The 12,920-nt window shown below is 48.3% G+C and overlaps 1 protein-coding gene across 5 annotated transcripts in view; it reads right to left on the reverse strand.

The window, feature by feature from the left end:
- Positions 1–1,351: 1,351 nt before the first annotated feature.
- LOC104044078 (rho GTPase-activating protein 20) overlaps positions 1,352–12,920 on the reverse strand; it is a 37,552-nt gene continuing 25,983 nt past the window's right edge. For 4 of the 5 annotated variants that reach the window (XM_064462756.1, XM_064462757.1, XM_064462758.1 and 1 more), the window contains 9 exons: positions 12,138–12,215; positions 11,343–11,409; positions 10,136–10,324; positions 9,502–9,677; positions 8,831–8,992; positions 7,579–7,688; positions 6,480–6,669; positions 5,726–5,843; positions 1,352–5,150 (listed from right to left, as the gene is read on the reverse strand). In XM_064462756.1, coding sequence (XP_064318826.1) covers positions 3,415–5,150; positions 5,726–5,843; positions 6,480–6,669; positions 7,579–7,688; positions 8,831–8,992; positions 9,502–9,677; positions 10,136–10,324; positions 11,343–11,409; positions 12,138–12,215 — 2,826 coding nt within the window. In that variant the 3' untranslated portion in view covers positions 1,352–3,414. The remainder of the gene's footprint in view (positions 5,151–5,725; positions 5,844–6,479; positions 6,670–7,578; positions 7,689–8,830; positions 8,993–9,501; positions 9,678–10,135; positions 10,325–11,342; positions 11,410–12,137; positions 12,216–12,920) is intronic. The other variant, XM_064462759.1, reaches the window with a different exon arrangement.

The raw sequence follows: 12,920 nt of genomic DNA on the forward strand, positions 1-12,920 counted from the left end.
ATCCTTATCCTGCCAGCTGCAGCTGCTGTGCAGCTCTCCTCCCCATGACACCTGCACCGACGGGAGCACTGGCGGCACATCTGCAAGCTGCTGTGGGAGCATGGGTGAATCACAGCCCCAGGGGCACAGTGACCCACTGCTGTGAGTCTCCTGATGGGGACTGATAGCAAAGCAAGGTGCTCTCACAAGAATCAAGTCAGAAGTTGTATTTTGGACAACTTTTATCTGTGCCCTTGAGTTTCCTGGGATTAAAAGCAGCAGTTTGGCATTATTGTTCAGCAGAGTCCTGGGACCTTTTTCTCTTTATGGCACAGTCCCACGGGGGCTGTGGCCAGGATCTGGGCGGGGGGGTTTAGAGGTGGGGCATTACCTGTTCCTCAGTTGCACTTGGAGCGTGCTAGATGGTGACGCAGCGCACAGCTTTGCCGGTCTGCTGTCCGAGGAAAATCTATGACTGATTTGCTACATGTCTTTTGGTAGCCTGGAAGAAAGCGGAACACTTCTGCTGAGTGGATGTAGTATTGGCTGCCAAAATGTGGGGAGCCTCTTGGGCTCCAGCATGCCAGACTCTCAGAACTGCATTATTGCCTGGGCTCGTGGAGAAAACAGTGCTGCAGATTTCCATGGCCAGGCCTTAGAGGGCCAGCAGGTAAGCGAGGTCCCTGTGACCTTGGGGAGGCCAGGCCTCCCTCCATTGTGTAGCACCCTGCCTCTGCTGTGCAGCCCCACGCTCCCAAAGGGACCAGTGGTTTGTGCTTTTTTTTCTTTTCTGATAAATTTTGGAAGATTTTGTTTTGTTTTAAATTACAAAAAATTATTAATAGAGAACTGGGTTACAGCAACTATCCAGGAAAACGCGCCCATATTAGGCAGCCTAAGACAAGAAAAGGAAAAAAATGTGGGTTTTTTTTGCCCCGCCTCGCCCAGTGTTTCTATAAACTAATCTCTTTCAAACTTGCTCATAATTCTTTTAGGTGACGCAAATCGTGAGCTCTTACTCTGCCTTTGGTCCAGGTCCCCCTTGTTTGAACTGAGACCAGCCCAGCCACTGAGCCAGTTTACAATCCTTTAGCATGTTTAGAATACAGAATAATCTCTCTTCCAAGCACAGACTGACTTTTCTCATGATATTTAGTGGTGTTTCACCTTCCTGAAAAGACACAGATAGGCGTAATGCCTGAGCTGAGTTGCTGGCAGAGGGCTCCTGGCCAGCAGAGCCAGCCTCACAGCTCTGGGGTAGGACGTGCGTGTTCCGCAGCAGTTCACTGGTTTGCAAACACTACCCAGGCATGGCAGAGAGGGACGTCAGGGCAAGGGAACAAAAGGCAATCACTGCACCACAAAGACAAACTAACTTGTGTGTCTTTTATTGAAATAGTTACAACTGTAGCTTTGCAAAAAAAAGCCTGTGAATGCCTTGTCAGCGTTCATGTGTGAGGGAAATGCTGGCGGAGTGGTGGGGTTGCATTATGAGTATATACACCTTTCATCATACAAGAGCCACCAAGGTGATCTGGGACACACAGTGCCACAGCTGCAAGTTAAACACCCTGCGTATAACAAAGCAAACTCTATACACCTTGGAAAGTGGGCTCTGGGCCTCCCCCCCCGACCCGACCCGGTATTCGATGGTGTGAATTTGGCGTGCTGGGCCAGTTCCCTGGCACTGTCACAGGCACCTGGCAAATGCGCGGAGGCGTCTGACACCTGCTAGGTCATTTTACAGCGGAGGCTTCCCCCTCTGTGCAAGGACTGAACCACAGCAGGTGTCAAGCAACTCCAGGTATGGCTATTTGCAGCCACTCAGCAACTTGCAGGGGGCACTTCCTCCACAAGGACTACCTTTCCGTCACTAGGAGTCATGTATTTCTGTCATCCTGCTACCCATTCACTGCTAACTGAGTAAAAGGAGCGGCTCTGAGAGAAACCACCTTAGAAAACTCTCACATAACTTTAGAATGAAACGTCCTGAACCTTTTAACCTTTGAGCCTTCTCCCATCGTTTTCTGACCGCCTGTCAAACTAACATGGTGCTCTCAGCTTCTTTTTAGAGCCCAGCTGGCAGCATCCAAACCCTCTAAGCAACTCCCATTATGCCTATGGCGCTGCTGACCATCGCTTTGTTGGAATCACGGGGATGCGCCAGGAGTCCACTGGCTGCACTTCTTCAGTGGGGCACCACAAGCAGCCTGCTTAGTGCATCCCGGCCTGGCACTCCTCCAGACAATCCTGCCGGAGCACACTGGCCCAGCCGCTATGCTGAGTGGGCACTCACTGCTTCCCTAACACAGCGGCAGTGCTGTTGAAGCCCGGCGAGGCTCAGCTTATGGACTTTCTGGCCAGATAGGGCATTGCTTCAGCATCCGCTTGACAACATTCTTGACAACTTCCACAACTCCTTGACCTCATGCTAAAGCCAAATCCTACCTAAGTCCCTCTCAGCATGACTAGGAATTTAATTAGTTGCCCCATCCACACTGCTACTGGAAAGGGCCTTCTGACATGTCACCACCATTTAGAGAAATATAATGTCACCTTTTACTAAGACTAAAAGGACCAGCTGCTCCCAGGGGACACCAAAGAAGAAATATGTTCATAGCCCCGCCAAAGTGATAGTCCTAAAATGCTTTAGCACTGTGGCTGTTAAATGCTAGCTTTGGGGAGGTATGAGACAAGAGAATCATCGCACAATTAATTGGAACAAAAAGCCACCTCAGGGTTAAAATGTTACATATGCCGTCTGCCAGTGAAAGCAGGGCTTTGGGCTCTGGGCCCCATCCGGTGTTTCTGGAACCCAGCCTCAAACAGTAACTAATGCAGACCGTGACTGAGACCGCTGGGGGACAAAAGATGAGCAGAGAGAAGCAGAAGTATTTTCTGGGATGGAGGTGAAGGGTCTTCCTTTGGATGAACGGTGGTGATGACCAGTGAATAATGGAGGATTTTGTGCAAGCGAAAACATTTTTAACTAATTCTGATGGAGCATTAGCTGTCCTACTTCTCCAGTCAGCCACGCTTAGCAGCAGCTGACTGGAGAAAATGAAGCAGAGTTTCTCCTTTCCCACTTTAAAAAGAAACAGAGTCAGACCCTGTACAGGTCAGCTAATTCACGGACAGGGAGAGTCTTGTGGCATTCAGCCCGCTAGCCACCCAGCCAGTGAAGTCTCTTCTGTAGAAAAAGGGTGTAAAGAAAAAACAAGAACAAACCCCCTGCACCCACCCCGCCACCACCCCCCTCCGCCAAAATGAATGTTAAACCCCACCATTACATACACATTAGTGTCGCTTTACACTTATTACCCCATGCAGCCTGCTAGATTCTTCACACCCTGACCATATCTTACAGAATATTTTCTGCTGCACATACACACACACACAAAAAAAAAAAAGTTCAGTTCTTCCCCATCCATCTCCCTAGACAAATGTCTCTCTCGCAAATGCCAGTGTATCATGCTCCTCTGTGGCCACCTCTTCCAGTGGCTGGCTCCTGAGCCACTCCGTCCTCCGCCGGAGGAGTTCGTTCTCCACCGCTTCCGCCTCAGCCACGGGGCAGGTCTTTGTGTCATCGTGCGTGAAATACTCCCTGACGGTGTTTCGAATGGAGGCGGGGAGGATGATACGGATGGTGTGGCTAAATGTGTTGCAGCCCTTGCTCTGGGTTGGCGCCTGCGCCATTTCCACTGACTTGCTCTCCAGTTCCTTGGGAGTGGAGGCACTCTGGGGGCTCTCTTTGTGCTTTGCCTGCGGGGACGGGCTCATTGGTTCATGGTGGTAGCGCCTGGAGATGGACTGCAGGACAAGGGGGGTATTCTGCCCATAGAAAACCGTCTGGGGGATAGGGACGCTCACAGTCTGCGAGCTCTTGGGCAGGCTTTGCTCGCTGCTGCTGGGCGGGTCACTGCTGCAGGTGTTTGCCGTGGCGCTCTCCTCTTCCTCTTCCACTGGAGACCCCCAAGAGGTTTCTTTATTTGGGGCCACGTAAAAAGTTATCTTGGTACGCTTCAGGCTTTCCTGGTTTGGAGGGCAGGCTTCACCACTTCTGATGTCGATGTTCTTCACTGCCTTCTCCCTGTGCTGCGGGTGGCTGATCTGTGGGGATTTCTCGCTGGCTGGGCTGGCCGCTGGGAGCTCGGGGTTTTGTTCAACCTCTTTGGTATAATCCTGGCTCCCGAGCCCTGGGCCAGGGCCCCCTCCACAACTCAGCTGTCTCTCCTCTTCTTCCCAGTCAATGTCAGTTAGTGGGCTTCCCATGGCAGCGCCACTGGCCGACGGAAAGCTTTTGCTCTCTCCAAAGCAATGGCTGCTCTCCACAGCTTTGAGTTCATACTCATGGAAACGGTCCAGATCACACAGATGTAAAGGCACAGAAGATGTGAAGGACTTGTGCCACTCTTTTGGGGGCCTCTTGGCAATCTTGGGGGACACAGCATGAAGCCTAGCAGATGTGCCAAACATGAATGGCAGGGACGAGACATCTGTGGGACTAATGGCTGATGATTCTGAGCAGTAGGAGAAAGCACTGTCTAAGGAGCTGAGTGAGGAGGCAGACGGGGAGGTGGTGGTGGAGGACAGGCTAGAGAAGCTGGACCTGTTGGACAGGCTGGATTTCTGAAGGCTGAGCTTCACCCTAGAGCTGGTCTGAGGCGACTGCCAGAAGTTCTGCCTGGCCTTATTAACCCCAGGGCTTAGGCCTTCATCAATCAACTTCTGGCTCTCCACCTGCAGCTGCTTGAGCCTGTGGATGTAGTCTGTATGGCTGTGCATGATGGTGGCATCACAGCTGGACTGGCGGGCCACCGGCTCATGGCTCTGAGCAGGAAGCTGGGAGCTGAGGCAGACGCTGGGCTCCGATGAGCACCGGTCCCTGGCTGGGCTGAGTGAACGTATTGAGCCGATGGAGCAGAAGGAGCCATCCTCTTCCAGGAGGTCATAGCTGTCTGCACTGGTGTTCTTGCGGACTTTGCTTTGGTAGCAGGCTGTGATCTCACTGAACAAGTCCCAGTCTTCCTGATCCTCATCGAGTAACAAGCTGCTGGTTGGGTCAAAAATGGCATCTGTTTCAGGTGCCAGGTGGTGCTTTGGTCCTTCTGGGTCACAAGCAGAAAATTCCAGCTCATCAGAGGAATCATCATGCTGAGCCAAGCCAATGCCTGGGGCAGAAAACACAAATTAATTTGTTGCCTATGTCTCCTAACCCCACATAGTGCCTTACAACCAAGGCAGGGAAATATTATCAAGTCCATGGAAAAGCAGGGATGACCCATTATTTTCACAGGGACCAAAGCAGGACTGGGAACAATATGAAAAATTCTGCCTTGATGACCTGAGCAGTCACCACTGGCCTGTACTCATAGGATAAAGTTAACAGAGACAACTTGATCTCTTTCCATTATAGATTAGCTTTATAGTAGTGACCTGGAAGAAAAGAATGCTGGGCCGTGGCATTGCTAAGGCTACACTGAATTCTTGTGATGGCTGGAATAGGCTGAACAGCAGCTACAGAGAAAGATAACCATTCTCAGGGACCCAGCTGAAGTGATGCACCTCAGCCCTCGGCTGCCCTCGCTTCCTGCCTATGCCTGACAGGCAAAGGGAAAACCAAAACCAACGTTTTTTTAATGCTTTTCCTTGGAAGACACACGAAGGGAAAGCAGTCTTTTGCATAAGGAGTTTACCTATTAAAATATTTTAAACATTTCTGGAAGATACAGTACCACTAACTTACCTAGAGAGTCCTCTGAGTTTTTGGACTTCTTTTTGTCTGGTCTTTGAAACAAGGAAGCAATGTCACCTCCAAAAATCTCTCCTGAGTTTTCAATCAGGAACTGCACTAACAAGGCCACCTGGCAGGGACATGAATTTAGAGTCAGTTTCATGAAAATATAGCCAGCTACATAAAGCAAGTCAAATCAGTCCCAGAATGTTAGTTTTCCTCTGACAATGATGTCATTTCCTACAGAACCTTATGATCAAGAAGCTGTTAAGAACATGGCAATGTGTTTGTATGAACTACACCTGGGGCAAGAATGAGCTACATGAACTGGTACGGTGAGCCTGGTACAGCAAGTTCTACAATTTTCCTTACTACTGATAACACCTCATAAGCTACAAGCAAGCACTCCTCCCCTCTGATGCACTGTCATGTCCACTGCTTACCTCGTCTCCGCAAGATGGCTTAAGACCCGGCTGAAGTGGCAGTGTCTAATTTCAGCTGCTCCATCTTTCTTGTGCTTGCTCGACCATATAGGAAGTTCATCTGGTAAAGCAACCACAGCTGCCCTTTCCACCCTGGATAAAGCAAGGGGCTAAATTCCCCTACCAGCATGGGCACAGCTGCACAGGGGAAAGGACAAAGCCCAGACCCCACTCGCCCAGCACTGTCACTGGTCCTACGCCTTCCTTTAGTCTACAAAATAGAGTGCCCATAAAAAGTAGTAAAAGGGGAAGACAAGCATAAGGCCCAAACCATGAAAGATTACCTTCTTTGTAGACCTGCTCTCCTCTTCAGGCCCCGTGGGACTTGGCAGCCACAGCATATTGGGTGCTATGCAAAGAGCCAGGTTAAAGGCATTCATCTGATTCACACCAGAATTCTGCTCAATATGATGGAGGACTCCAAAGAGGTGTCTGAGTAAGATGAGGTTGGCCTCTGGAAGCTGGTTGACTAGACTATTCAGGGAGTGGGAGCAAAGGAAAACAGTGCTGTTCACACACATCTGCTCTTCAAACATCAGAAATTGCTTCCCAAAGCTTTTGCCCCCTTTTGCAACCAGTTTGAGACACTCACATTTGATAGTAAAGTAAGACTGTGTCACTCCCCTCTGCCAAATTACACGACAGCCAGAACTTTACATCCGTATAGCCTGCCTGCTCTGGTCACAAAGCTGGAGGGACCAAGGGACTTACGTCCAGAACACATGGGTATAAGTCCATAATGCCTTAACAAAACAACGATCACCCAAAGGAGCTGCAGCTCCAGGCCAGCAGCACAGGAGACAATGCTATAAAGACAACGGAGGAAGGAGGCCCAGGCCAAATGGTAAGGTTCGAAAACTGAGCTGAGCCATTGACAAGAAGAGGTCTGGTATACTGTATGTCCCACAGGAGCCTGATAGACTCTTCTTGCTCAGGGCGGCAGTTTCAAGGCAGTAAAGCCATTTTCAAGGTCTCAGTCACCATCTTGGCAGGGCTATTTCTTCTAACTGCCAATATGGTGACCAGCTTAATTTTGTGCGCATAAGAAAAAAGTTACCATTGTTAAGGATCTAATTCCGCTAACATTCGATGTACTCCCAGTGGCTGAATTATTGTGCTTTTTCGGTTTGCTGGTTCTGGTAATCTGAACTGGTCATTGGAAAAGAATTTTCTAATGACATTTTTTGGGGTCAGAAATGTTAACAATGTTCATAAAAGACCATTGAAAGGAAAATATTCTGACCAGTGACACTGGCAATCAGCAATAGCTCTACTGTGGCCTGGAGCATTGCCAGGAGTCTCCCAGAAGATGAAATCTATGCTTAGGGCTGTATGGTCCCCTTTCTCCCACCAAAAGAAGCTTCTACAAAGGCTTTTACGAACCTTTTGATAGCTTCAATCTTATGTGCCATATTTTCTGTGTCCACAGCTTCCATCCACAGTCCGTGCATGTCTGAGGATAGAACACTGTCAGGTATATTTCGGAGAAAATCCTGAATTAAATATATACATGCAGAGCAGTCTGGTCAGTTTTTAATTCTTTGCTTTGGTTTCACGATGCATATAGTCATTGTTTATTCATATTAAGCACAAGATAAAACAAGACATGACACAAATACATTTCTCCTCCCCATCCCACTTCCACCAAGCTGTCCTGCTCACGCTCTTCCCTTGCAGCACTGCAGAACTGTGTTGCAGCTGCTGGTGGCAGAGGGTGAGCAGTCAGCCTGTGGGCCCTGCCCCTTCTCCGGAACAGGACTGATCTCTGCAGCAGGCAAAGGACTCATACCTAAGGCTTTTCTCAGCTATGAGGATTGCTGTTTTATTCCCAAGGGACTATTTAACAACTTGTATGTCTTGTGTTGGAAAGTGCCTGAATATCCTCCCAGTCAACAGCTTCTTGTTTCAGGCCAACAAGAGCAAGAGACACAGATGTTTTTTGATACTTCAGGTGCCTGAATTGTTCTGACCAGATTTAATTGCTAGTGCAAAAGATAGGCTTTTCTTACTAAACTTGGGTCTTATCGCAAGCTTCATCCCTCCCCCACCACAACCCCTCTGCAGCTGTTTTCCCTCTTGGGTGCTGGCTGATTAGAGGGTGAAGGCTTAGTGTCTAGGTAACGCAGGCTAGCTCCTTTGAGCACGGCCTCTCTGTTTGGGGAGGGATGCAGAGCAGTTGCACTTAAATGGCATGTGTCCTCCCTTATGTCCCTGCAGTCTCTTCTGTGTGTCCAGAAAAGACAAAGAGCACCTGTGCTGCGGTCACCACAGGGCTTCACGCCTATGTCAGTACAGCATCTGAATTGCTGAGTCCAGACTCTGGCATATTATTTGGCACTGTATAGATGCCATGGTCGTCTTGGAGGTACACATTGCTATAGCACCTGCTGGAGGCTGTTTTGTACAGGGAGGTGCAAAATGAAACACTGGCCTGAGGGCCACTGCACGTATCTGCATGTGAAAACCACCACCCCTGGGTCAGGCACACAGATGGACCAAGCCATCAGGTGAGAATGGCCTTGCTGGAAAAGGCTTTGTGTTCCCCCTCAAATCTTCTCTATGCATGAAGACTCATGTCGCTTCCTTAAAGAGGTAAGGTATGATTAGCTCAGCTGAGTTACTTGGCCAAACATACCGTGATGACAGCTGCAGCCACAAAGACTGACTCTCCATCCACCTGGACATCATCTCCAGAGTTCAGCTTCTCTTTCAGCTCCTTGCAAGTCTTGGCATTGGCAGAACGTCTGAAAATGCCCCTAGTAGAGGGACCTTCGTGGTACAGCAGGAGCAGCATATCCTAAGAGAAAGCCCAGTTGTACTTAAGAGCCTAACACTTTACCCTGTTGTCTGTGTATATTATACCTCATATATTTTAACGTAATTAGTGTAAGGACTAATCAGTACCTGGAAACAAGAGATTTGTCATGATTTAACCAGGGACGAGAGCTAAGTTGCAGGTACAGTTCATGTGGGTACGCTTATCCTGTGGAAGTGTGAGTCCGGTGGACCCTCGTAGTGAATGAGGTCTAGGCTCTGAAGCATGGCATAGTCCACTGACATTGCCCCTTGTCAGCTTGTGATGACCGGGTTGGAGATGCCACTGAAACAGGGTGGACATCTGTGCATGAAGTGATATGGATTACACAGGACAGGGATGCTTTCACGCATTACTGAGCTAGATCTGAATCACAGGGAAATACTGGTGGTCTTCCACATCCAATCCTCTTCAATACTACAAGTGACTTTAAATTCTGGGCTAAATACATCAAGTTTATGTCAGCACAAACAGTCCAGGCTGCTCCTTACCATGATTGGCTTGGGAAGGATGCCGTCAGGACAGACAGAGGACAGAGACAGACCAAAGAGCTTCCGTGGGGTAGTAGGAGACTGCGAAGGGGGGCTGCCCGTGGGTGTGCTGGTGCTGCGGCGCAGGGCCCAGTCAATCAAGGACTTCTTCCTCTTGGTGTGTTTCTGCAGTGAATCTGAAAGAAAACACAGACCTTCGTCAAAGAGCTGTCTGTCCTTCCTACTGGCCACTGAGCGATCTAGAGCGGAGGCAGAGTTCCCAGCAAAGCAAGGACTCTCTACCATTGTGTGGTTAATACCTACACTATTTACGGGCACAGTCAGATAATATACAGCAGTGAAATCACTTGTTCATATTTCAACCATCAGCAAAACTTTTATTCAATCACTGTTTGTTAGGGAACCTTGCTGTCTGTGCAATGTAAGAACGGCTTGCAGTTGAAAGCTAATGAAGGACTGAAAGCTAATTCTGAACATTTGCAAAGACAAGTTTAGTCCCTCTGCAATCTCTTCCTCTCTGCGTACACTCAGGTATGAGAAAGACTCTGGAATACATGTACAATGCGAGGAGGAGTTTGGCACTGCCATGGAAAGCAGTCTCTACTTGGTCATAATGGATTCCTGCAGCCCCTACCTCTCCTCAGCTGCACTGGAGCTTGGAGCCTGGGCTTCAGGACAAACTGACACTGTTTTTCCTTTGGCAGCCGATCAAGGAAGGAAGTCTCTGTCCCATCAGCCAGGAGGGTGTTATTGTTGGTTCCTTGTTGCTGGTCACTGGAGTCCCGGAGACAGTTCAATGCGATGCTGAAAGGATGCTCATGCCCTGTTGAGCAAAGAGGCATGTAAAGAGCAAGCAAACATGCAGAGCTATGTGAAAACAGCTCCAAATCTGGGCAGGAGGAAGCACCCACATCCAACGGCTCCCACTGCAGCAGGGCCTCTAAGCAATGTTGTTCAAAACCTCCACCTGTGGACTAAAGAGGCCAGGGCACATCTATACATATATGATCATCGCTTTACAAATAAGTTCACCCAGTTAAACCTGGCCCGCCACTCTTCATAGCAGCTCTCCAGACCATTGTGCAGCAAAGCACTATTAGCTGGGTTTAAGCCCTTATTAATAGGCTTATGGACCCCACTGCACTAATAAAACACTGTAAGCATTGCCCTGTGCAAGTGTTAGCTTACTATGACAGTCTAGTATGTATTGGATGGATGCAAAAAGCAAGCATGTGCCACGATGACTTGCAAAACACCAATAAACACCCATAAATAAACATATGCAGTCTAATGAGCCCCAGAATGATACTCTTAGTACAACAATATGGTCTTTGGAGCAAGATCTCTTTAAAAAACAACATGCATAAACTTCCTTGGAGAGCCTGGGGATGTACTTATTGGGTTATCACTGAAAACACAATGCAGAGTTAATGCAGCAGTTACTCAGTCAGCATATCTAAGCAGTATGCTATAGGGCAAAACAGGCTCAGCAATGGCTGCACCATCGATAGATCTGTCAGAGAAGCAAGCAGGAGCTGAAATGCACCTACCAGCTTGGCTACTGGGTAAATCAGCATATTTCCTTGCTTCCTCTCTGGCTAGATCTAAATGGTGGGCTCCTTAGTGCACGTACATGCTCTCTGTCAGGACTGCCAGTGCTGCCTCGCTCTGGCTTGGCAGTAAGGCCACGAGGGCTGAGTCTGCCCCAGCCCACACGCGCTGCCTGTGGTTTTTTAAGTGAAGACTGCAATGCCTGAGATGTTTCTCTGCCACACACCCCAGTATCATTTATCACTTGTTCCTGTGGTGCTAGAACTGAGGGAAAATGGGAGAGCTCTTACCAATGAGAGGGTAAGCAGGGTCATCTTTTCCTGAGATCACCCAGAGGTGGTATTCACTTGTCCTGCCCTGGCGGTTGAGGAACAGAGAAGAGAAAAATATTAGGTGAGGGGGGCCAGGGTGAGGGTCCGTGAGGCTGCACTCCACTCAGAAAGCAACAGAGATAAGGGCTGAAGAGGCCAAGGAGCCGGGCGTGCACAGCTATCTCCAGGACAGCCCCATGGCTCGGAGGGACGGTGCTCTGGATCAGTCTGTCTGATACAGAGTGGAAGGGGAAAGGTGCAGGAGAAGGCAAGACCGAGAGCCAGCAGAATGTAAACCCATATGATAGTTTCCCAGCCTGTTTTAGCAACATGTTCCACAAGCTTGGTACTAAACTACTGGAACACTGTCAAAGCTACCTGTCAAACACTGTAATGGGAAAGGCTGGACCACTGCAATGGGCAAGGCTCATCTGATAACATCACTGATTAGCTCATTATTTTTTGGTTATATTAATAATCCTTTGACAAGCTTGGCCCAATCCTAATGCTGGATTGAAGCATTGAAGTCCTCTGAAATCCAAAGGACTTTATTATACAAGGTATGAATTTAATGTAGGCATGTCAAGCGTGTCTGTGTTTCTAGTACTCGGCACCCACACAAATATATTGCTTCATCTTGTAGTCCAGAGAGTATTAATGCCTTACTGGTTAGCTACAGCAAAGCTAGACTTCTCCACATCTGCATTGTCCTGTAAACCAGACGTTGCCAGCCTCCTTAGCTAAGGTCTGGCAGACTATACAACTGCCACTTACAGGAAGTCCAAGCTGTAGAAGGGTCTTCTTCATCACACTCTCCGCAGTTTCCACATTGGACACATTGACAGCCGTAGTCTAGAAAGGAAAACAAAGGAAACATAAGAAGCTAATAAGAAGACACAAAGTTTGGTTGCAGTTTCCTGTAGCTTTAAAATCTGGGGAAAATGTCACTCATCTGTCTATTGACTGTCTTTATTAACCGTTCATGATTAGAAGAGTTGCACTAATTTGAACTACACTGGAATAATTGTTAAGGGTGATGGCTATACATAGTGAAAACTGTTCTGTGCTACCTCTTCTATCACAGGTTTATTATGCCATCCAAAAAGGTCATCCAGTAGAAATCACAGGAACTGGGTGGTGTTCAGAGCCTGTATTAGATCACATCAGCATTTGACTGATAGTAGAGCCACTGTCACTCCAAAGGGTGAGCACAGCACAATGCTAATAAACCATGAGTGTCTGGGGTCGCCCTCTGAGGGAAGAGTCCCCAGGACATAAATGTGACCCACCAAGCCTGGCACGAAGCCTAGAAATGTATGTTATTCATATGAAGAGACTGGGAAACATTCCAGTAAATTAATTCAGGAGAACACACCAGTGAGCCTTTCATCATCAGTATCCCCAACTTATTTCACTGAAAATAGGAATGACCGGGCACTCAACCACAAACCATCACCAATTATGAAGTGAAGCAGAAGGAAAAGAAAGAAGCCAGAGGCCAAGAATAATTTTAGGAATTAACTGTTCTTTGGTAACAGTCCGGCTACCTCCCAATTT

The sequence above is a fragment of the Phalacrocorax carbo genome, chromosome 11 (genome assembly GCF_963921805.1).
Source record: "Phalacrocorax carbo chromosome 11, bPhaCar2.1, whole genome shotgun sequence".
In the NCBI taxonomy this organism is placed as follows: domain Eukaryota; kingdom Metazoa; phylum Chordata; class Aves; order Suliformes; family Phalacrocoracidae; genus Phalacrocorax; species Phalacrocorax carbo.